A 25,758-nucleotide genomic window follows, 5' to 3' on the forward strand; every position below is an offset into this window, starting at 1 on the left:
GTTCAAAGCCATACCCGTTATGTTTTCTGTCATGAATGTATACTGTGATTGTTTTCTTCTTATTTGGTATTTGTCATAACTAAGAATTGATACACCTTCTAAAAGACTAACCTGAATATTAAAAAAAAATGATGGTCATGCATACTCTTGCATTTGTGAACAAAGCCCTGTGTTTGAGGGGGCTACTGGGGTCAGTACAGAGCTGCTGGAGGCGGGGGGTGGGGGGGTGGGGACTCTAGGAGTAGTAGGGGACTGCTGGGGGCAGTACAGGGCTGCTGGGGGCAGTACAGGGCTGCTGGAGGCAGTACAGGGCTGCTGGTGGCAGTGGGGGTGACTTTGGGGGTAGGGGACTGCTGGGGGCAGTGGGGTGACTCTGGGGGTAGTGGGGGACTGCTGGGGGCAGTGGGGTGACTCTGGGGGTAGTGGGGTGACTCTGGGGGTAGTGGGGTGACTCTGGGGGTAGTGGGGTGACTCGGGGTAGTGGGGTGACTTGGGGTAGTGGGGTGACTCTGGGGGTAGTGGGGACTGCTGGGGCAGTGGGGTGACTCTGGGGGTAGTGGGGTGACTCTGGGGGTAGTGGGGTGACTCGGGGTAGTGGGGTGACTTGGGGTAGTGGGGTGACTCTGGGGGTAGTGGGGACTGCTGGGGCAGTGGGGTGACTCTGGGGGCAGTGGCCTCTTCAGCCAAGTCGCCTCCTTTTTCCAGAGTGCTTGCCAAGCCACATGATGGCGGGCACTGTCTTTATAACCTCTCTTTTCTGACTAAAGGAGTGGTTTATAATTTGGTAAGTAGAAAACCCACGTGCTGGGCTGGAAAGACAACCACTGGCTGCTCCTGGGTCCGGTTCCCAGCACCCACAGGACAGATCACAACTGACTGTGACTCTGATTCCAGAATCCAGTGCCGACTCCTGGCCTCTCAGACAATGAGCACACACAGAGTGGACATACATATAGACAAAATACTCAGACACAGAAAATAAATAAATCTTAAAAATGAAGCCCACATGTTTATGGGAGATACAGGCACTTGGATCAAAATGAATGGAGGTTGCTCAAAATGAACAAAGTCCTATTTTCTGGTCAAAGATGACTTTTCTCAATGTATAGATATTTAAAGATTTATTTACTTTTTACTTTTATTTTATGTATGTGAGTGTTGGCTTGCGTGTGAATCTGTGCTGCACATGCGTGCAGTGCCCATGGAAGTTGGTCCCCAGGAACTGGAGTTAACAGAAGATTGTGAGCGTTCATGTTGGTGCTGGGAATCAAACCTGGGTCCTCTGAAAGAGGTTAACTCAGCGTTATTAACCACCGAGCCATCTCTCCAGCCTCAACCTTTCCTAATATTTTACTGGCAATGTGCGATGATAGCATTTTTTTAGGCTCTTAGAGGTTGCTAGGCGGAGTTAATGAGCCAACAGTTGGCAGATTGTTATGCATGCACCGTGGGTAGGCGCTGCACTAACAGGGCTCAAGGAGGAGATTAAGGAAAACCTGGCAGTGTGTGCATTACTTGCATCTGTCTACGCCAGCAGAGCCTGGGACTGCTGCCTTGAGTTCAAGCACTCGGCTGCAGGAGGGTTGCGGTCTGAAGGCAGATTTGCAGCAACACATGGACTCTGTGCTGTTGAAGGGGCTTCAAAGGGCGAGACTGATGGCTACCCTCAGGGCTTTCGGTTTGGCTGCCGGGCAGGGAGGGGTGGGGACAGACAGACACAAGGACACACGGAACCACCCTTGGTTTTCGTACAGCTTCGTCTCTATGTAGTGGACCCGGGTTCTTGGAGGACACAATGTAAAATTTCTGCTTTCAGCGTCTGCTACTTAGCAATTTTGTTCTCTTCCTACGTGCCTTTTACACTTCCAATCTGCTGACCACACCACATGGCTACTGATTATAGCACAATGTATGTTTACATGTATCGCAGACCCACATGCCACAATACATATTCTGTTTTGTAAATCTGTTTTTTCCTAGCCTAATTGCTTGGTTTTTCTCTCTCAAGCTATCTTTTGCCCCTTTCTATAAAAACATTTTTTAACCCTCTAACTCAGCAGCCCCCAACTCTGGGCACATACCCATGGGGAGGAAACCATTACCTTGTAAATGAATGTCTGTGAGCATTATTCACAATAGCCAAGGCATGGAAGCCACCCAAGTCTACAATGACAGACTAATGTGTAGAGAAGATGTGGTAGACGCTACCAGTAGAATAGCATTCTGCTCTAACTAGTAGCCACACGTGAGCCTACAAGATATTATTGTGCTTAGTGAAATAAGCCAGCCACAGAAAGAAAATATGTTGCATGATCTCATTTATTTGTAGAATTTTTAATTCTCAACTATATAGAAATAGAGAACACAATGTTGGCTATTCATAGGAGAGAGGAGGGAGAGATGACCGAAAGATTGAGAGCAGATGTATAGGATGAATGAATCTAGAGATCTAATGCACACCGTGAGGACCATGGGTAATGACCATGTACTGTATATGAGACTTATGCTAATGGAATTTTAGCTGCTCTTCATGCGTATGCATGTGTGTGAAGAGCACACACATGCACATACGTGTGCACACATACATGCATGCACACTCACACACAAACACACTAACAGCAAAACTTAAAAATGGTCACTGGGGAGATGATGGACATGTTTATTTGCCTCGGGTTAGAAAACTATTTTACTTGCCATGTGTATCTCACAGCATCATGTTGTCTACCTTAAATATATACCCCGTCAAAAATATCCTTTTTCATATAAATGTTGTTATTTTAGGGTCCTGGAGTGAAAACATACTGGATTATTTTCTCAGAAGCAGTCAGATCAGGACAGAAGATGGCGCTGAGATCGTCTGGTATCACGCAGCAAACCACAAGTCCCAGATGCACGAGGCATTGAGGAGTAGGTGGTTTCTGCTGTTCCTATTGGAAATTATTTTCCTATTCCTGTTCATTTTATTTTTGAAGCAGTCTTTGACATGTAGCCCAGGCTGGACTCAAACTTGTGATCCTCCTGTGCTTCCAAGTGTTGGGGTTCTAAATATGAGCTGCTACACCTGACTATTTCAGTTTGCTTTGGGTAATTCACGAACTCAGTACGTTTTTTTGAAATCCAAGCAAAATGTCTTGAGCTGTGAGTTGGCTGGAGTGGGAACCTGTCTGCCAGAGTCAGTGGACAAGAGAGTGCGTGGCTCCCCCTGGAGAGTGGGCAGCAGCTGTCTGGATGCACTTGCTGGGACTTGGCTCTGGAGACAGACTCCATTCCAAAATTTGGACCAGGGACAGTTGCTGCAGTTAGAAATTACCAGGGCTCATTCCACTCTCCGCTAAACTGTGCGGTTTGTCCTAGCAGCATGGTGATATAAGGAATAGTGTGACACCTATCTGCTAACTGCTGCTTTATTTCCTGCCGTCTGTGTGGAGGATTTGTGCTGTTTATTGGGGCCTCCCGACCATCACAGTGACCTGAAAACCCCGCACAAGCTAGCTTAATTCTTCAGCGCCTCCTGCCGTGGTTCTGATATCCCCTCTTTGCTGGCCTTTCAGTTCCTCGCATGGCTGAGCGCCCGCTGTCCTCACACTGGCTGCTTGCTTTCCAGGAACATGTGGTTTGTGGTGCTGATGTTGACCCCAAGCCCTCCAACATCCTGGGCAAGCACCACCACTAATCTATGCCCTGGCATTCTTTTTACTTTTCTTTCTTTTCTGCGTTTTTCAATTTTCCATTTATTTGTTTTATATGTATGGTGGTTTTGCTTGCCTGTATGTCTATGCACCATCAGTGTTCCTGGTGCCCAGAGGCCAGAACACTGCATCGAGTTCCCTGGGACTGGAGTTTACAGACGATCGTGAGACACCATGTGGGTGCTCGGAATTGAACTCAAGTTTTCTGGAAGAGAAGCCAGAACTCTCAACTGCTGAGCCATCTCTCCAGCTGATCTTTGTATTTATCATTGAACTTTCTCTGTAGTCTAGGCAGATCTCGATTGAACTCTCTCTTCCTGCCTCAGTCTCCCAAGCAGTGGGAGTTACAGAACTGCATGACCAGGCCAGGCCTGCCCAACCTCCCACACATCCTTTGGTATCAGGTGAATTGCCATTTCTTAAAAATAAACGCCTGTTCCTGAACCCAGGACTGGACACTCCCTCCCCCACTGTGGTCTCGCACACATCTCCTTGCCTTGACCTCCTTGACTCACTTTTAGTGAGTGTGTCTGCGGTTTGCTGACGTTCTGATGTGGATCGCCGCCACATTCCTTTCTGAACACCAAGGAGTCCACTGTATCCACAGAGCACGATTTATCCACTCCTCAGTTAATAAACGGTTGTTTCTATTTGGGGCGGCCACAAACACCGTTACTGTCTGTCCTGTGAATCGGCCTATAGGAGGCCAGCAGCACGTGTGCTAAAAAGAAGTCAGCAGACATGAGCAGACGAGGAGAAAGGTTATTGAAATACACAGGAGAGAGAAGCCGTGGGTGGAGGCACTCCTGGGAGGGAGGGATAAAGTCCTCTTTACAGGAGTGACGGGGTGACAGTCTCACTGTGGGTGCCTGACAGGCTTGAACCAGATGGCACACGCCCTCATGATCTTGTTAAGGGGTATATTTTACTGTGCACGTTGTTTTTCTCAAGGCTGACCAAGGTTCCTTGGGCCATGAGAGGTTAGGCTGCAGATGTCTGTGGAAGACATGGGTTACTAGGAGGCAGGCTACAAGGGCTCATGGCTTGGCTGATGGTTAGTGTGGGGATGTGGCTTTTCTGGGGAGCCGTTGTCTGCACATCAACATTCACATGAAGGTTTGAGGGTATGCGTTTAGTTTTTTTATATGGGAAGCAAAGGAATGACTAATCTGGATATCACTTTTTAAGGAACATTTTAAGGAAAAGTCAACGTTTCCAAAATTATTGTACTCTTTCCTATTCCTACCGATAGTGAGGATAAGGTTCTGATTTCTTCACATTTTTGGCCAGCACCCTGCTGTGTGCAAATTGGTATATGTCACTGAAATTAGATTTGTGTTTCCTAAAAGCTTAAATGTCCTTGCTGGGCTGGCAAAATGGCCAAAGGCAGTTGCCCCGAAGCCTGAGATGAGTGGGATCCTAGGGATGCACGCGTTAATAGAAGGAGAGAACCAACCCCCACACGTTGTTCCCTATGACACGCAGATGACCCCAGAAACAAATAGAATGTGTAATAATTTTTTAAAAAGAGAAATACCCTGGAGCCTCTGGTGGTGTCTTTGGGGAAGTGGCCCACTCTGCTGCTGACCGCTCAGTCCCGATTGTGAACTTTGGAGACCCACATACTTCTTTCATTTTGATCCCTATTTGAACGGCCTCTGTTCATTTTGATTCAATTGTATGTATCTCCCATAAACATGTGGGCTTTATTTTTAGGATTGACTTAACAATTTTCTGTGTCTGAGTGCTTTGTCTGCATGTATGTCTGTGCATGTATGTCTGTCTGCCATGTGTGTGAATATTGTCTGCAGAGGGCCAGAAGAAGGCATTGGACCTCCTGGAACTGGAGTTACAAACAGTGTGAGCTGCCATGTGGATTCTAGGAACCGAACCCAGGTCTTCTGCAAGAGTAGCCAGGGCTGGTAACCCCGAGCCATCGCGCTAGCCCCGGCTGTGGGTTTATTACATACCAGATTATAAACCGCTCCTCTACCCCGGCTGTGGGTTTATTACATACCAGATTATAAACCGCTCCTCTACCCCGGCTGTGGGTTTATTACATACCAGATTATAAACCGCCCCTCTACCCCGGCTGTGGGTTTATTACATACCAGATTATAAACCGCTCCTCTACCCCGGCTGTGGGTTTATTGCATACCAGATTATAAACCGCGCTAGCCCCGGCTGTGGGTTTATTACATACCAGATTATAAACCGCTCCTCTAGCCCCAGCTGTGGGTTTATTACATACCAGATTATAAACCGCTCCTCTACCCCGGCTGTGGGTTTATTACATACCAGATTATAAACCACTCCTCTACCCCGGCTGTGGGTTTATTGCATACCAGATTATAAACCGCTCCTCTAGCCCCGGCTGTGGGTTTATTGCATATCAGATTATAAACCGCTCCTCTACCCCGGCTGTGGGTTTATTACATACCAGATTATAAACCGCTCCTCTAGCCCCGGCTGTGGGTTTATTACATACCAGATTATAAACTGCTCCTCTACCCCAGCTGTGGGTTTATTACATACCAGATTATAAACCGCTCCTCTAGCCCGGCTGTGGGTTTATTACATACCAGATTATAAACCGCTCCTCTACCCCAGCTGTGGGTTTATTACATACCAGATTATAAACCGCTCCTCTAGCCCCGGCTGTGGGTTTATTACATACCAGATTATAAACCGCTCCTCTAGCCCCGGCTGTGGGTTTATTGCATACCAGATTATAAACCGCTCCTCTGGCCCCAGCTGTGGGTTTATTGCATACCAGATTATAAACCGCTCCTCTGGCCCCAGCTGTGGGTTTATTACATACCAGATTATAAACCGCTCCTCTACCCCGGCTGTGGGTTTATTACATACCAGATTATAAACCGCTCCTCTACCCCGGCTGTGGGTTTATTACATACCAGATTATAAACCGCTCCTCTAGCCCCGGCTGTGGGTTTATTGCATACCAGATTATAAACTGCTCTTCTACCCCGGCTGTGGGTTTATTACATACCAGATTATAAAACGCTCCTCTAGCCCCGGCTGTGGGTTTATTACATACCAGATTATAAACTGCTCCTCTACCTCAGCTGTGGGTTTATTACATACCAGATTATAAACCGCTCCTCTACCCCGGCTGTGGGTTTATTACATACCAGATTATAAACCGCTCCTCTACCCCGGCTGTGGGTTTATTACATACCAGATTATAAACCGCTCCTCTACCCCGGCTGTGGGTTTATTACATACCAGATTATAAACCGCTCCTCTACCCCGGCTGTGGGTTTATTACATACCAGATTATAAACCGCTCCTCTAGCCCCGGCTGTGGGTTTATTGCATACCAGATTATAAACTGCTCCTCTACCCCGGCTGTGGGTTTATTACATACCAGATTATAAACTGCTCCTCTAGCCCCGGCTGTGGGTTTATTACATACCAGATTATAAACCGCTCCTCTAGCCCCGGCTGTGGGTTTATTGCATACCAGATTATAAACCACCCCTCTAGTCAAAACCCACACACCCAGATTGCTCTGTGATGGGCTTCACTCTGAGGTGATTGGCCTGCAGGTTTGGTTACTATGGGCGCACACCCAGCATTCCAATTCTCTTTATCGAGTTGTGTGGGAGCAGGTGCTGTCCTTCTGAGGTTTTTAATAAAGGGCCCTGCTGCTGCCCTCTTGGCTGTGTTGACACTAAAATTATATTTTATTGTAGTGCCTTGATTTGAAAGTTTTTCTCCTCCAAACTCATTTAAATGGAATTGTATGGAAGGGGGCTCTCTGGGGAGGTATTGGGGCTAAGTTGGAAATATTTCTTTAGTATGCTACTAAAAAGCCCAACAGTCAATTATTTGTCTTCTTTCTTCTCATTATTATCATAAGTTGTTAGAAGAAACTGATCATCTCCTGGAAACCACCTCCATCAACTCCACAAATTCCCCGTGTCCTCTCCTCCATCTTCTGCCATTACTACAGAGGACAGTGTTGCCAACATTTTACTATTGTATAAAACACATTGCTCAGTGGGTAAAGGTGCTTGCTACCAAGCCTGACAACTTAGTTCAGTACCCAGACCCTCATGGTAGAAGAAGACCAACTCTTACACATTGTCTTCTGACTTCCACGAGCACGCTCTGGCATGTATATGCCTGCACACCAGGGCACTCACATGCCTGCACACCAGGGCACTCACATGCCTGCACACCAGGGCACTCACATGCCTGCACACCAGGGCACTCACATGCCTGCACACCAGGGCACTCACATGCCTGCACACCAGGGCACTCACATGCATGCACACCAGGGCACTCACATGCATGCACATCAGGGCACTCACATGCATGCACACAGACATGTACATACACAAAATAAAGAAATAAGTATGAAAATTAAGAACGATGTCTGTTCCCGAGTCAGATAGTGCCTGCGCTGCTCTGTCCATTCCCACAGACAGTTCCTTCTTTCCCACTAAGGCTTCCACAGGTCCCAGCACCGTGCGGTGCGGCAGGGTTTTGTCTGTCTCTGTTGCTCTCCTGGTAGCAGACGTCCGGAGTTGGGCGCGGTGGGGAATGCCCATAGTCCCAGCATTTGGTAGGCTGGAGTGGCACAGTTGCAAGTTTGGGGCCAGCCTGGGCTATGTGGTGATAGCCTGTCCCACAAAACAAGTCCTTTTAAAGAGTAGCTAAGTTTTAAATCAAAGACATTAATTTTTATGTAGAGTTTCAGGCATGAGCAATGAATGACCATGGATTCTAATTTGAATATCAAGAAGATAATACATGCATATGTCTGTGTATGTGTGTGTATATGTGTGCGTGTACATGTGTCTGTGTATCTGTGTGTGTGTGTGGATGTGTCTGTGTATCTATGTATGTGTGTGTGGATGTGTCTGTGTCCCTATGTGTGTGTGTGTGGATGTGTGTGTATCTATGTGTGTGTATATACATGTGCATGTATGTGTGGATGTATGTGTATATGAGTGTGCAGGTGTGTATATGTGCATCTGTATATCTGTGTATGTGCAGGTATGTGAATGTATGCATGTGTCTGTGTATGTGTGTGCATGTGTCTGTCTGTGTGTGTGCAGGTTTGTCTCTGTGTGTCTGTCTGTCTGTATTTGTAGGTGTGTCTGTGCATCTGTGTGTGTTTGTGTATCTGAGTGTGTGTGTGCAGGTGTGTTTGAGTCTGTGTGTGTCTCTGTATTTGTGTGTACAGGTGTGTCATGTGTGTCTGTGTATCTGTGTGTGGGGTGTGTGTGTGTATGTGTCTGTGTGTGTGTCTCTGTATCTATGTGTGTGTGCAGGTGTGTATGTGTCTGTGTGTGGTACCAGAGGGAGAAACAGAGCCTTGCTCATACTATTAGGCAAGAAGCACTTTGAGGGACACTCTCAGCTCAAATGTACTAGTTTTGCTACTAGAACAGCCAACAGATACTCCCTAGGCTTCCCTTCCCTTCTGTGCTCACCTCACTAGATACTAGAAAGGATCTGTGGGTAGAAAATGGCCTCAGAGCCGTGTGATGTAGGGATGGCGTGCAGACTCATACAGTGCCCGGCATCCAGCAGTTACCCAGCAAACGTTGCCTTCTTTCTCCCATGGGTACCACGCACTTCTCCTGTAGTTCCATGTTCGGCAGTAACAGAGCTCTCTTACTTGGGCAGGTGCTGCCCACATGATAGAGGCTGATGTCCTTCTTCCTAGTGATGGATCAGAGCATGGCCAGCCAATCATGGCCCACCCTCCTGAGACAAACAGTGATAACACTCTGCAGGAGTGGCTGGCTGAGGTCATGAAGAGCAACAAGGGCATCAAGTTGGATTTCAAGAGGTATTTGTACAAACGTGCTTCTTACTGTTCTAGAATTCACTTTCGGGAAAAACATTAACACGTGCATCTCTGTCTTTGACTACCTATTCTTACACCTTGCCAACTGAAAATGAAAATTCAGGCTGAAGTCGGTTTTGTAAAGGAATGTTTCGCATGTGACTCGTACCACAGAATGACAAACTGAAAGTGCCTTTCTCCACCAGTGCTTGGAAGGAGAGGGTGTTAATACGTGCATGTTCAGTTTGTTTGACATCGGTTGAGAGGCTTATCTGAAAGTCAGTATCCTTTACAATACTGTGTTTTCGGAGTTGACCACGTGAGCGGGGATGAGTGCCGTTCCTCTCCCAACGGCCTTTTATTGCCTTTGGCAGGGTAGAATCTGGAATTGCTGGGAGACAGAATGGCTACCACAAGCTCCCAGCAGCCACTGCCATTCACACACAGAAATGGTGGCAACCCCGACCATCTCTGAATCATACCTCAGTGTGAAGTTATCTCTGGGCTGGAGAGCCCAGCACCCACACCAGGCAGGTCAGAGCAGCCTGTAACTCCAGCCAGGGGATCCAGCACCCTCTGCTGGCTTCTGCAGATACCTGCACCCACGTGGCACACACATAAATAAAAATAAAAACAAATCTCTAAAATCAAATTACCCCAGGAAGTAAGGATTCGAAAAGCCTGTAGGATTATTAAGATGACCGTCACCATTTATGGGTGAATGCCCAGCAAACCTTGTCACTTTGTTGTGATGAGGAGCTTCATAGAACCCGGATGTACAGGAGTCGGGATTGACAAGGATGTGTGAGTTAAAGAATGATCTGAGAACCAGAGAGCTTTGTGAGCAGCGAGTGATTCATCAGCTTTATCGGCAGTCTCGGTCCCAGAGCAGCTGACGTAGTCACCTGAGGATGACTGCTGGGCCAGCCTCAGGTCCCGGACTAATCTGTAGCGCTGGGCACTTTAAACGCTCCGACCCCCTCCTCTTCCACGTGTGCTGTTTCGAGTGTTTGCCGTTGTTTGTGAGACCGTTGTTTGGCTCCTGCAAATTAGCTTGTACATTTGTAAGTTTTAGCTGCAACTTTCGTGGCCCATGGCAGGGCCAGGCCACTAAAAAAATGTATTTTATTTTTAATTGTGTGTGGATATGTATGTATATGTGTGTACATGCATGGGGGTACTCTCCGAGGCAATTTGAGGGCATCACACTCCCTGGACCTAGATTATAAGTGATTGTGAGTCCCCAACATGGGTGCTGGGAGCCAAACTTGATCCTCTGCAAGAGCAGTATACAACATACGTGCTATGATTGGGCTGCAGAGACAGTTCAGAGACTAAGTGCACACCGCTCTGCAGAGTAATTAAGGACACACGTGTGTGTTAGTTACAGTTCTGAGAGCTGTGGACACACGTGTGTGTTAGTTACAATTCTGAGAACTGTGGACACACGTGTGTGTTAGTTACAGTTCTGAGAACTGTATATGTGTTTTACTTATGATCCCCATACAGATCCCAAGAGGTATTGTTCTTACCTCCGCATGGGAAAATGGAGGCTGAGGGGATAAATATCCCACTTGTGGTTAGATGGTTAGTCGTGGAGAGCCATCAGCCTGGCAGGACATGGAGCGCTCACTTTTTTTCCTGTTTGTGGTGCTTAAGGCCTTGTACATGCTAAGTGCATGCTCTGCCACCGAGCTATGTTCCCAGCCTGGGAGTGAACATTCTATTTTTTTAAATTTGTGTGTGTGCTCGTGTGTGTGTGTGTGTGTGTGTGTGTGTGTGTGTGTGTGTATAAACTCTACAGCAGGCCTGTGGGGGTCAGAGAACACTTGCAGAAGTCAGTTCCTCCTTCCACCGTGTGGATCCTAGATGTCAGATCAGGTCATCAGAGTTAGCAGCAAGCCCATTTACCAGATGAGCCACATAGCCAGCCTGAGTTCTTAAGCAAACCACTGAACTCTGTAAACGGAGCTGAATAGTATTTTAGTGGATCTTGTTTTGTGCTTCCGGGTTATTTTTATCTAGCATACAAATGATAATACATGATTATAATATGTGCTATAATTATCATTTAGTAACACAGTGATGCTTAAATTTTATCTAGAGTTTTAGCTGACTCTGGGGTTTTAAAAGATTTTCCTCTAAAATACAATTTTAAATTACTTATTATAATATCAGGGATGGCTTTCATTCTGTTGCCTTCAATTTGTAAATGAAATTCCTAAGAAGGCAGGATAAGGTAAGATTCTCAGTCTTTATTAATTTACTTTTGCATCACTGTGACCAAACTGTTTGACAGAAATGTCTGTCAAACCTTGGCTCTGGGTTTTGGAGGTGTCTCAGCCCACCTTGCTAAAGAGGATGGATGCTGTGTGGGGCAGTGTCCTGAGAGATGAATCCGTTCACATGGCACAGACCAAGAAGCCACCTGTGACCAGGTGCAGGAGAGCCCTCACAGGTCTGCTCTTGTAAGCTACTCCTAGCAGCCCAAAGCCTCGAGATAGCCTCTAAAATAACGCCACAGGCTGGGAACTGAGGACTCAGCATGAGTCTCTCAAGAGCAGTTCAGAGTCTAACCTTAAGTGTATGCTGTTGTATTACTATAGCTTTGCAGGGTTTTGTTGTTGTTGTCTGTTTGTTTGTTTAGTTTTGTTTTTTGAGTTAAGATCTTGAACTCTAACCTTGAACTCTCTACATAGTCATGGCAGCCCTCCCTCAGCCCCCCCCCCCCAGACTCTCGAGTGCTGGATTACAGGCATGTGCTACCATGCTTGGTTTATATGCATTGAAATCAGGTGTTGTGGTGCGTCTAGCTTTGCTGTTTTGTTTTGTTTTGTTTCTCCAGACAGGGTTTCTCTGTGTAGTCCTGACTGTCCTAAAACTCACTCTGTAGACCAGGCTGGCCTTGAACTCAGAGACCCAGCTGCCTCTGCCTCCTGAGTGCTGGGATCAAAGGTCACCCACCGTGCCCAGCTAGCTTTGCTCTTTTTTCCTTGGATTTTCTGCTGATTTGGGGTCTTCTGTGGTTCCCTGTGGATTTTAGAATTGAGGTTTTCACAGGTATCAATATAATAGAAGGTAGGAAGTATCACAGAGAAATAAAAGTTTCTAAATTAGAATCTACAAGGTTCTGCCTAAGACTTACTTTATTAATCCACTAAAATCTAGGATGTCCGTTTCAAAGACAGTGGGGATAATATACAAGGTAAAGGAGACTGGAGGCCGAGTGCCACATGTCTCTGGCTTTAGCACACAATTTAATAAAATTTCTCTTCTTAAAGTAGGAGGCACAGGAGAGAAGCACAGATGGGCACTTCCATCCTCAGGAAGAACAAATGTCTCTTCCATCCCCAGGTTTCTCAGCCTCCATCACAGTAGCACAGGACCTGTTTCTCTTGGTGAACCTTTCTAAAGGTTCAGAAGGGTTTCTCTTAAAGGTTGAAAGAACCTTTAGAAGTAGTGAGGTTTTCCAGTTAAGCTGGTGTGTGTGTGTGTGTGTGTGTGTGTGTGTGTGTGTGTGTGTGTGTGTGTGTTTGAGAACAGTAAGACACACACACACACACACACACATACACAAAGTAAAAATGATATACTAAACTTACTGTTTTGCAAGCTGGGCATGATATCACATTCCTTTAATCCCAAGGCTTGGAGGCAGAGGCAGGCGAATCTCCGAGTTGGAGGCCAGCATGGTCTACTGAGCGAGTTCCAGGCCAGCCAGGGCTAAGTAGTGAGACCTTGTCTCAAAAACCAACAGATAAACACGTCAAAACAACAACAGCTGCTCTGAGGCCTGTGAGCACAGCAGTTGCAGGAGAGAAGACAAGCCACTGTTGATGTGGAACTGAAACATCCTCTCATTTCCACAGAAGGAGCTCACAGCACAGGAGAACCAGGCTGGTATTCGCGTTAGGAAATGTATCTTTATGCTTTCCAGGCACTTTATGAAATATGTTCATGTCTCCAAACTCACCCAATCGTGCATGAAGGAAAGAGACCTCATCTCCTGTGGGATTTCAAGTGTCAGAGTTGCTCTTATCAAAGGCTGAGGTGTGGCATGGACCCCTCTCAGAACAGCCCAACCATGCCTGCTATTCCCTGTGTGAACGGGAAGCAAACATGTATATCTTTTCTTACATCATTGCACGCTTAGTGGCCTGAATATGGAGTTTGGAGACCCCTGTTTGGTTCATAGCTGCTAGCATTATTGATATCACTGTAAAATCTATAAGTTCCTTTCCACAAAAAAGAAACATAAATATTTTGAGGTAAGTTGTGTGGGTTAGTCTTCCGCTCTCGTCCCATATGACATTTTACATTTGTATTTTGAATTTGAGAACAGTTAGACCTTCTCCGTACTGGACGATTCATTGGTCACAAACTCTTTTTCAGTCTGGCAGCCGTCAGAGCATCCATGCTGTTCCTGCAGAATGTGAGGCAGCACCTGCAGCGTCCTGTGTGGATGAACGCTGACATCCTTCCTGGGCCAAACGGAAGCAGCAAGGTCGTGGATGCCAGAGCCTTCCTGGACACTGTGACATCCTTCTTTCCAGATGTGACCTTTTCCCTGGGTTGGACAACAGGATGGCATCCAGAGAAAGTCAATGAAGGTGGTGATTCTAATCAAGAGTTTACTGTTAGATGAATTAAAATATCCTCCAGTTGTAAAAGTTGCACCATTAATACAGAGCTAAATAGTGATCCCACAGAGTCATCCCACACAGTCATCCCACACAGTTATCCCACAGTCATCCCACACAGTCATCCCACACAGTCATCCCACAGTCATCCCATACAGTCATCCCACAGTCATCCCACAGTCATCCCACACAGTCGTCCCACACAGTCATCCCACACAATCATCCCACAAGTCATCCCACAGTCATCCCACACAGTCATCTCACAGTCATCCCACACCACAGTCATCCCACACAATCATCCCAGACAGTCATCCCACAATCATCCCACACAGTCATCCCACATAGTAATCTCACAGTCATCCCACACAGTCATCCCACAGTCATCCCACACAGTCATCCCACACAGTAATCTCACAGTCATCCCACACAGTCATCCCACACAATCATCCCACACAGTCATCCCACACAGTCATCCCACACGGTCATCCCACACAGTCATCCCACACAGTCCAAGGGCCTACAGGAAAGACCCTCCAGGTGTGTGTGCCCTCCCTTCTGTTACTCCACATAGACCCTGATGACATCTGTCCAGAAGCTTCCAAGGGAAATGTTTTTTTGCAAGATGTGATAGAGCCAAAGTTGTGTTTTTACCTGCTTTGAGCAAATCCCAAGCTGGTCTTTGCAAGTGTTTACATACTCTGGCCTCATTTTCCCATATAGCACACAGCAAATCACTGTGTCAGCTGAAGTACACAGGAGCTTTCCCGGCAGTAGGGGCCAGAAGAATGGGTGTGGCTGAAGAACACAGCTCTGTGCCTGAACATTTCACTGTTGTTGGGTGGCTTAATGATGGAGTACTTGATTAGCATGCCCAAGACCCAGGCCTTCACTCAGCACCTTTATAAACAAAAATAAACGTAATCTTCTTTGCACCACAATGTTTTAATTCACTCTGAGCTCAGTGGATGTTTTGTGAGCTCTCTAGAATCTCATCTGTAACTTAGCGACAGAGTTGTCTTTTCCTGGGTAATTTGGTCTTTTAGTTAATTGACTTCCAAGATTCCGGTCAGAAACTTAGAATCCTTTCTGATCACTTCAGGCTACAGCTGGACAATGGTGAAAGAGATGGACTACATATGCAGTGGCCTAACCCAGCCCGTCACGTTTCCTGTCAGGGCAGCTTTGGTCAGGCAATCCTGTTCTCAGTTGCTCTGGCTATTGAAGAAATCAAACAGGTATGAATTATCATCATAGCAGCCTCAGATGTGGATGTGCGGGTGTGCAGGTGCTGGAGAGGGAAGAGATGTGGACTTTCAAAGGGTGTGCTGGAGAGGGAAGGAACGTGGACTTTCAAAGGGTGTGCTGGAGCTTGTCTGCAACCCCAGCACTCGGAGCAGAAGCAGAAGCGTTAGGAATTCAAGGGGATTTCCATCTTCAGAGGGAACTGGAGGCTAGCCTGGGCTACATGACATTCTATCTAAAAAAGGGGGAAAGCCATGACATAATACTTATGAAAGGACAGTGTGTAAGAGAGAGAAGGAATGAAAACTGATTTACTTCTCAACAAGCCTCAAGAGCATAGCTTTACCCCTGTCCTCCAAGTAAATGTTGTCATCTTTTAATTGTAAGTAGAAAATGTAGTTTAACTTTGAATATTAGTATTATAGAAATCTTTTTCATATGAAACTTTAATCTTTTGATGTACAATAAAAAAAATTAGCGAGGTCTGGCAGTATGGCTCAGCAAGGACACGTTTGCACAAAAGCCTGTTGACCTGATTTCATTCCCTGGGACCCATGTAAATGTGGAAAGAGAGAACTGACTCCACAGTGTTGTCCTCTGACCTTCGGACATGAGCACATTAATGTGCGCGCGCGCACGCGCACACACACACACACACACACACACACAAATAATAATAATAGTGATATAAAATACATTTTGAGGGCCAGAGAGGTTGCTCAGTGGTTAGGAGCATGTGCTGCTCTTGCAGGGGACTGAGGACAGTGCCCAGCCCCCATGTCAGATGACTCTCAGCTGCCTGTATCCACAGCTCTAGGGAGATCACACCTCCACAAGGCCCTGGCACCCCCTTGCACATACATACACACACATAATCAAAAATAAAGTCTTAAACAATAATAATAAACAAATTTAACTTAATTGTACCATATAGTAAGTGTTGAAGTATACTCTGAAGGTACAAATATTAAAACAGTTTAGGTGCCACTTTTTTGGAGCCGCAGAAGGCGCAGAAGTCAATCCAAACCTGTCACAGAACTTAGTGTGGGGACAAGCTGTCATTGTCGCCATCAAGGCAAAGGTCTAATAACTAGTACAGCAGCAGTTAACTGTCTAGAAAGGCTGTGCTCAGAGCTTTCCTTAATCTTTGCTGAGTATCTTCCCACTGATTAACACTTGAATATTAAACTGACAATGCATGAGGAACAGACAAGGTCGGCGTTTTTAAAACATGTGTTTATTTTATGTGTATGAGTGTTTCACCTCTGTGTATGTATGTGTACTGTGTGTATGTATGTGTACTGTGTACTGCCTGGTGCCCACAGAGGTCACTAAAGGGCATCAGATCCCCTGGAACTGGAGTTTCAAATGGTTGTGAGCCACCCTTTGGGTGCTGGAACTAAACTTGGGTTCTCTGCAAGAGCAGCAGGTGTTCCCAACCACTGAGCCATCTCTCCTCCAGCCCCTAGGCCAGATTTTTAGTGTGGTTTCAGAATAGAAAGATTTTCTTGGTGTTAAAGGCAACAAGTCCAGAAACCATGAAGTAAAATTTTGCTACATTTGGATAAAATCCAAATAAAAATAGCAAAACGAGAAATAAAAATAAGAAATTCTGGTAAAAATAATATTATGATACATGTCAGAGAGCCATAAAGAATTCTAACCTAAAAAAAATTTACAGCTACCTAGCAAAAGGCCAAATTTAATAATTCACCAGGTCAGAGAGAGTAGAGGAAGCAGTCATGTGTCTATTGTAGATGTAAACTGATTGATTTCTCTGAGGAATAATGTGGCATGTGCCATGGATTTCATCAATAAGGGCTCATCTTCCTAGAGAAGTTCATGTACGCACAGAGATACTAGCACATTTCAAAGCATTGCTTGTAATTATAAAGGATGTGGAATACTCCAAGTATCCTCCAGTCAGAAACTGGCTGAGTATATTGTGGTGTACCTCATGATGGAATGGTAAGTACTTGTTGTAGGTCATGCTGGAGGCTCACTGTTTTGCTGTGGATAAATCTCTAAGATATCTCTGTTAAGTGAAAATATTAAAGTTCAGAATCATGTGTGTCTTATGATTCCACTTGCATGGGGAAACTGAATTATAAAGTATTTATAAATGAATTAAACTTCAAATTGTTTGAGCGATGGTAGCTTGCATTATGGTGAAAGAGAAACATTAGATGGTACCAGACAATAGACTAGTCGGGGTCTTCACTGCAAACAACTGAAACCAATTCTGGCTAACTAGTAGAAGAGAGACGCGTTGAGCTAATGAGGAGATCGTTACTTTAATAGTGTGTGGTGCTTTAGACATGCTCTTGGGGCAGCATGTCTATATTAACTCATTACTGTGAACTCTGCTTCTGGTTTTGTTTGTTTTTGTTGGTGTTGGACAATTACTCTGAAGTCAGCTAGTGTACTATATTAATTTTTAAAGATTACTATTTAAATTATGGCACTAAATTAAATTATAAAAATTAAATTCTCTTGTAGAACTCTAATGTCTTTGAATATATCTCTGCACATTCCTGTTTGAGAAACATTCACAGTATAAAGAGATTGTTTTCATGGATACAGGAGAAGAAGTGAGCATGTGCAGAGGCACCATGAGGTTAGAGCCGCAGCTGTGAGGAACCTGGCCAAGGCTGCATTCTGCATTTGGTTCGTGTGCCGTTTGCAGTATTTCCACTGAATGGTCAGGATGAATTTGAAAGGCCACATCGGGTCCTGAAAATTTTGCAGCTCACAAAGGCACCTGCTAGTCCAAGAGCCCCAATCAGAAATAATTCTCTCAAACATAATCCTAGTGGGCCTTGTGAAATGCAGACTAGCCACTTCCAACAGACATTGCTGGGCTGCTGGGTGTGATCAAGTCTAAGAACTCTTAGAGTGTTCTTTTCTCTTAAGCAGAAACTGCACATGTCTTAGACATCTACTGTTGAGTCTTTCAAACTGGAAGTGATGGATTACATATAAATGATTTTTTCTATAATTTTACACATGGAGGTAGAGCATGACAGAGCTGTTTCAGTGACCATTCTGTACAGTAAGTTAACAGTGATGTTTTAAAGCTTTGGTCTTTTTTTCAGTAAATGGACTCACAAAATATATAGAGATAATATTTTTAAGAACAGTGAGTGATTATTTTTGTCCCTCATTCTGAATTTGTATAGCAATGTTCGAAAAATATTAGTAGTTAACTAATCCATGACCCATCTTTTTACAATAAGGACAATGTTTGAGAAATATTTTTTAAAGCAATGAGTAATAGTGACATAAACAGTATAGATTACCAAAATTTAAAATATTTCTCTCAACTAATATGTAAATATGTATGTAAATAGTCTTTTAAAAATGATCAGGAAGAGTCAGGAATGTGTTATACTTGGGTTGTCGTTAGAGATACCAATCCTTGTGACACCATGTCTCATGAATTGCACTGTGTTTCATTATTGTTCATCTTTATGGACTAAATGCTGTTTTCATTATGACATTTTTATTAAGACATTGTCTTGGCCTTTGCATGTGTATGTGTGTGCAATGCACATGTGTGTGTGGGAAACCCTTTTCTGAATGCAAGTGCTGTGTATGAAGTTGCCTAAGGCTTAGAAGACTAGGAACTAAGCCTCTTTTTAGTAATATGATACAGTTTTCTCTTCTCCTTCAACTTATCCCCTAAATACATGTCAAAGGAAGTAGTTGAAAATGAGTAGCTAAATGGACACTAATCGTTACCAATGAAAAGACAATTTAGAATTCATTTCAGTATCATTTTATTACTTTATAAAGCTTTTATTTTAATGCATTACCTCTTAAGTTGGCATTAAAATATACTTCAGCCTTATAATGGTAGAAGATATTTAAGATAATTATATATGTATACACACACATACACACACATATACACACACGTGTGTGTTTGCATGGGAGAGGATCACTGGGTATTTTGTCCATGCCAGGCAAAGCACTTCTCCAATGAATGATATTCTCAGACGCTAAAGTTTTCTCTTTTGAAAAATGTATAGCTTATGAAAGGGCATATTTTCTTCAGTAGTCATAATGAAAACCTAACGTAAAATCAGTGCAATTAAACTTTAGACATATACAGCAACTGTCATTGTATTAGACACAAAGTAAGTGCAATTAAACTTCGGAGCAGTGGTTCTCAACCCTCCTCATGCTGTGAACCTTTAACACAGTTCCTCATGCTGTGATGACCCCTAACCATACAATTATTTCAGTGCTGCTTCATAACTGTAATTTTGCTGCTGCTATGAATTGTAATATAAATATCTGATCTCTGATATGCGACCCACAGGTTGAGATCCCCTGCTTCAGACATACGCAGTGACTGCCATTGTACCAGATAATAGAGCCATCTTCATCCCAAAACTTCTAGAATGTTTCTTTACTCTTCTGTAGAAAAAAAACAACCTATAAAACCCCATCATTCCTACGGCTCTAATGGCCTTATACTGCTTGAGATGGGAAGAAGTCGGAAGTTTATTATTTACTTTTAATTAGAGCAAAAGCGCTGAGATGTTTATCCAAGTTGACTGATTCAAACAACAAAATCTGATCAGTATTCTACCTTAAAAGACTAAAGGTTAGATGCTGGGAACCCAGTCAGTGTGGCCCAGCACAGGGCCCTTAGCACACTACCCAGCACCAAAGGGCGACAACAAACCCCTCTGTAGTTAGATGTACATTGTTCATAGTCTGTGTGGCTACGTTGCATTTATGATGCACTGCTATTTTTAAAGTTTTTTTTCAAGTTTTAAGTGTGTGTGTGTGTGTGTGTGTGTGTGTTCATGCAGGTGCACATGGGAGCATGCACATTTGAGTGCAGGTAGCTGCAGAGTCCAGACAAGGGTGTGAGATCCCTTAGAGCTGGATTTGTACATGGTTGTCAGCAGCCCCATGTGGGTACTGGACACTGAACTGGGCCTCAGTACATGTTCTTAACCCCCGAGCCATCACTTCAGCCACTTGAGTTACTGTCGTGAATCAGTCCTTATACCCTGCATTGGTTGATATACATACATCTATATCTATATATAATATGCACATGTGATGTTCACATGCTATAAATATATGAAGGTCATTTATTTTTACATACTTAAGTCCAAATCTAATAATTTTATCATTTTTAATGGTTTTCATTTGATTTTTGAGTCTTTGAAGCAAAACAAATTGTACCCTTTCTAAACAACGATATTTTCTCTTTTGGACTTTGGTAGTTTTCATTTCCTTTCCCTTTTCCAGGTTTTTTGTTAGTTTCCAGAACCAGGGTTCACAGCTAGGGGAAGCCTAACTTCCAGCAGGTAACGCCTGAGGACATTTCTGTTCTGGGACCTTCTGTGTGTGACAGGAATTCTCGTGGCTTCTTGTGCCAGGAGCCATGAGTGTGTTCTGCACAGGACACCCCCAGGGAAGAGTTCTCTCACACAGATGCCATAATGCCCATATGGAGAATTCTAGAAATGTGTCCAATTATTAGTGATTATGGACATTGTTAATGTGAAAGCTTTTCAAATCCTGCAAAGATGCCAGTCTAAACAAGCATCCAAATTCCTATGTGTTTTCAGTTTTCCCAAGTGCTTTTTCTATTCCTATGAAAGCCATCTTGGCTGGCTGTGGTGGCCGCGCCTTTAATCCCAGCAGGCCAGCAAAAGCAGGCATATCTCTGGGAGTTTGAGGCCAGCATGGTCTACAGATTGAGTTCCATCCAGGCTAGCCAAAAGTAGTATCTTCTCTTGCCTCCATGCCTAGTAAAGAGAATGTTTATTGTGCGATTTCACGGTCTTTCCCATCCCCTATCTCCCCACTGTGTCTGACACGCCAGTCCTGCCATGTGCTTCTCAGCGCTGATTCTCTGTTGATCTGTATGATTTCCTTTCTCAGTTTTAGGTATGAGCATTTCATAAAATTACCTGTACCTTCTTATGTGTTCAAAGATACTGAAAATAACATTTAAATGGCCTACATGTGAAACCTTCTAAACCTGAGGCTTTGGGAAAAGCTAAGCTTGAACAACCTTTCTGTTTATGATTTAATAAGTGGTTTGCTTAGTTTTCAATGGCCTTAGAAGCCAAGTTTCATAAATTATATTTTCTTAGAAAATTGTTCAATCCATGTTTTTAAACTTACTTAGATACAACTGACTGAAGTAGTTGATTATTCTCTTAGTTTCTTAAAAGTCTTCAGTTCCTTAATGTATCTTTTCCACTCATTTCTTGACTAGACTAGATAATTTTTGTAGTTGTTCTTGTTTTGTTTTTTGAGATGGGGTTTCTCTGTAAAACAGTCCTGGGTATCCTGGAACTCACTCTGTAGACCAGGCTGGCCTCTTAACTCACTGAGGTCTGCCTGCCTCTGCCTCCCGAGTGCTGGGATTGAAGGCATGCACCACCACTGCCTGGCTGTAAACTAGATAATTTTTATGTGTGGTGCATGCATGTGTACACATTCATGTGTGTATACATGTGCATGCAGATGTACTTACAGGCTAGAGACTGGTGTCAGGTGTGTTCCTCAATTACTCTCCACCATATTTTTTGAGACAAGGTGTAGTCAGGCATTTCTCTACTGCCTGATAGTTCCCAAATAACCACTCAGAGGGTTAATATTACTTATAAATACTCAGCCAATAGCTCAGGATTGTTGCTAGCTAACTCTTACACTTAAATTAACCCATAATTCTTAAGTCTTAACTGTGTTTAGCCACACGACATTCTCATCTTGCTTCTCTGTGTTTGCCAGTGACTGACTCTGCCCTTCCTCTTCCCAGAATTCTCCTAGTCTGGCTCTCGCGCTTGATCTCTTCCTGCCCAGCTATCAGTCAGTCAGCTTTTTATTAGCAAATGAGGGTAATACATATTCATAGTGTAGAAAAGGATTGTTCGACAGCACAAAGTCTCTCATTGAACCTGGTGCTTACTGATTGGTTAGGCTGGCTAGCCAGTCTGCTCTAGGGATCCTCCAGTCTCTCTTCCCTTCCTCCAACTACCCGTGTTGAGGTCACAGATGTGTGCTCATACCCTCATACCATTCTTCTGTGTGAGTCCTGGGCATCCCTACTCAGGTCGTAGTTCCGGGACAGCCAGGACTACACAGAGAAACCCTGACTCAAAACACACACACAAAAGTTTTACCCCCAGGGCAATCTCCCTGTTCCTAGACTGGATGATAATTCTTTAAGTGAGCTCTCGGATTGGATTGATTTTTCTGGCTTATGATTTAGTGGTTCCTTCCCTTCTTCCTTAGAGCACTGACTTCCTGTCATTGCTCTGGGTGGATGCTCACACCGCTGGTTTTCACCTTTGCATTTGTTATGATAACTGAATTACTTACACTAATATAGATGTTGAAGACTGCTCTCTTTCTCTGCCCTGTGCTTGAAACGTATCCTGTCGGTCATACAAAGCTTCTGACATTGCTGATCTGAACTGGTCTGCATCTGTTAGCCATCTAAGTGGTAGTTTTTAATCATTTTATTTTCATGTAAGCATATAATGTCTATATTTCTGCTTTATGGGTTTATAATTGAAGAACATTTGATGGTAAGTCTGTCGACTTATTTCTAGGTGATCTTTTCTGTTTCATGGTTCTGTGGTTTTGATTACTATGGTTTTATAATTTGACTTTAAATCAAGAATGTGATACTTCCAATATTTTTCTTTTTGCTCAAGAGTCTTTAGATATTCAGATTTTCCATAGTTCCATATAAACTTCAGGATCTTATTTTTATTAAAAATACCGTTAGTACTATGGTGGTTTGAATGAGATGTGTCCCTCCTAGGCTCAGGCATTAGAACACTTAGTTCCCAGTTGGTGGTGCTGTTTGGGAGGTTTAGGTGGTTAGGCTTTGCTGGAAGTATGTCCCTGGAGGTTGGGCATTCAGAGTACAGCCCCACTGGTTTGTTTTCTGTTTCATGCTTACAGTGGAGATGTGATCTCTCAGCTTCCTGTTCCTATCGCTATGCCTCCCGCTTGCTGCCATGCCTCCCCACCGTGGCCATTTGTCCCTTTGGAACCATAAGCCAGAATAAACACACTTTCCGTAAGTTGCTTTTGGCCATGGTGTTTTATCACAGCAACATGAAAGTAACTAATTCTTGTGTTGGTGCTAAGAGTGGACTCTTGCTCTGAAGAACCTGTCATCCCCCACCCCCATCCAGGGAATGTGGAAGGCTTTGGAACTTAGGACTAGAAAAGTGGTTGGATATGTTGAAGACTGCTCTCTGTAAGCAGAGCTGGATGGGCCAGCCTAGTGGGGTCTCGAACGACAGTGGTGCTGAGAGCCAGGTGGACTGTGAAGGGATGCCGGGCTCAGGAGATTTCAGAGGGAAGCAAGGGCTTTAACAGCAACTTGGCTAAAGACCATTCCTGCAATACTCTAGCAAAGACTCCGGATACCTTATGTCTCTGTGAGAACTTGCTTGAGGCTTAAATTAAGAAAAGGAGTAATTTCTTTAGTGAAGGAAATTTCAAGACTATTTAGTGTTGAGTTTGTGATATGGTTATTATTGACGACGCTTCTGCAAGTATACAGTGAAAAGAGCAATGGGGCAGAAGGAAATAGAAATGTACCACTTGAAGAGAAAAAGAGCACTGGGAAGCTTAATGTTTTCTAGTCAGTTACATCAGTCCTTAGCATGACTACAAGTACAGTTCTGAACATAGTAAAGAATTTGATCCTTTAGTGGATGACTGACTATTAACATGCATGTCTTAATTATCTTTAACAGTTTGCAATTTTAGAAATTTTTATAAGATTAGAATTTGCAGCTTTATCTCTATTAAGTCTGGGCCTTAAAAAAAATAACAGTTTCTGAACTGAGGCTCTTGGTATCAAAATCAAACTTTAAATAATTAGTACAGTCCACAGGGAGTCTGGCGACTTTACCCTCCTGGTCCTTTCATAGTGCACCTTTGCAGAATGTGATAGGTGCTTACATGATGCAGTGATCGAAATAGCTAAAGCTTAACAAAGTTAGCAAAGAGAAGGAGGCTATGTGTGCATTCTTCAGCCTGAATAGACCTTAGGTAAGGAGAGATAGTCTCTAAGCCAGTGGTTCCCAACCTTCCTAATGCTGTGACCCTTCAACGTAGTTCCCATGTTGTGGTGACCCCCAACCATAAAATTATTTCATTGCTACTTCATAACTGTAATTTTGCCACTGTTATGAATTGTAATGGGAACATCCAATGTGCAGATGGCCCTAGGCTACCCCGTGGAAGGGTCTTTCAATCCCCAAGAAGTCGTGACCCATGGGTTGAGAACCACTGCTCCAAGCTCTTTGCCAGTCTGCTCTTTGTCCTGCTACATCGTAAGACAGGAATATACCAGGTTCTTGTGTTCATGTTTGGCACTCATAGGTGTGACCTTAACTCTTTAGCCTTTTGTGTATGTATGTACATATGTATGTATGTATGTATGTATGTATGTATGTATGTATGTATGTATTTTTTTAAGATCACATGTTAATAATATAAAACATTTTCTAAACTTAAAAGTTCCAAACCTTATAAATTTGAACATTTTCAAAGCCGTTCTTTAAAAAATATCCAGGTTTTTTTCTTAATTTTTTTTTCTGCTAAACTACAAAATTTCCTCTTAAGAAAGTTTAAAATCTTTCAACTGTGTGTTCTTGTGATATCAAAAAATAAAGTACCTTTTCTACTTCAAGATACAGGGCACAAACATAATCTGCATAAGGTAAATCCAAGCATAAGGTAAATCCAAAATGCAAACAGTTCAGTGCTCAACATCTGGGATTCATTCATAATCCCCTGGGTTTTTCCAAGGGCCTTGGATCTCCTCTCTGGCCCCACTCTCACTCAGCAGCATATACATAGCCTGCCTTCTAGGTCCCAGCCGGCTCCATTTCATTGTGGCTGGTGTTTCTGGTGACTGTCACATGGTACTGGCATCTCCAAAACGCCAGAATCCTTTTCCTGGGTTCTCTTTAGGAACTCCAGACCTGCCACATAGTGACAAGCCTCAGCTGTTCTCCGTGACTCCTCCATGTCTTTAAAATGAACACCACCTGGGTGACTCTTATTGTTGGTTTTAAACGCAGCGCTTTTACCATTCGAGAAAGGTCAGAGGCACTACAAAACCCAGTATCAGAGACATGTGCAGGGGCGGGGGGAGTGCAGAGTGGGAGGGAAAGAGAGCAGAAGAGAGGAGAGGAGTCTGTGACCGGCTTTTTAAGGATTCCCCTGCACATGTGCTTGTGGGCTTATGGAGCTACACATGTGCTAATTGCATGACCACGCCACACGCATTACATAATCATGCAACACATTGATGACGTGAGACCCCTTACTTAGCTACTGAACTAACTGCACA

At 44.0% G+C, this 25,758-nt stretch overlaps 1 protein-coding gene across 1 annotated transcript in view; it reads left to right on the forward strand.

The window, feature by feature from the left end:
* The window catches only part of Fam151b (family with sequence similarity 151 member B), a 39,874-nt gene that overhangs the window by 2,786 nt on the left and 11,330 nt on the right, over window positions 1-25,758 (forward strand). Inside the window, exons 2-5 of the mRNA XM_059276394.1 lie at window positions 2,782-2,907; window positions 9,351-9,516; window positions 13,906-14,123; window positions 15,253-15,388. Coding sequence (XP_059132377.1) covers window positions 2,782-2,907; window positions 9,351-9,516; window positions 13,906-14,123; window positions 15,253-15,388 — 646 coding nt within the window. The remainder of the gene's footprint in view (window positions 1-2,781; window positions 2,908-9,350; window positions 9,517-13,905; window positions 14,124-15,252; window positions 15,389-25,758) is intronic.

The sequence above is a fragment of the Peromyscus eremicus genome, chromosome 11, assembly GCF_949786415.1.
Source record: "Peromyscus eremicus chromosome 11, PerEre_H2_v1, whole genome shotgun sequence".
NCBI lineage: Eukaryota > Metazoa > Chordata > Mammalia > Rodentia > Cricetidae > Peromyscus > Peromyscus eremicus.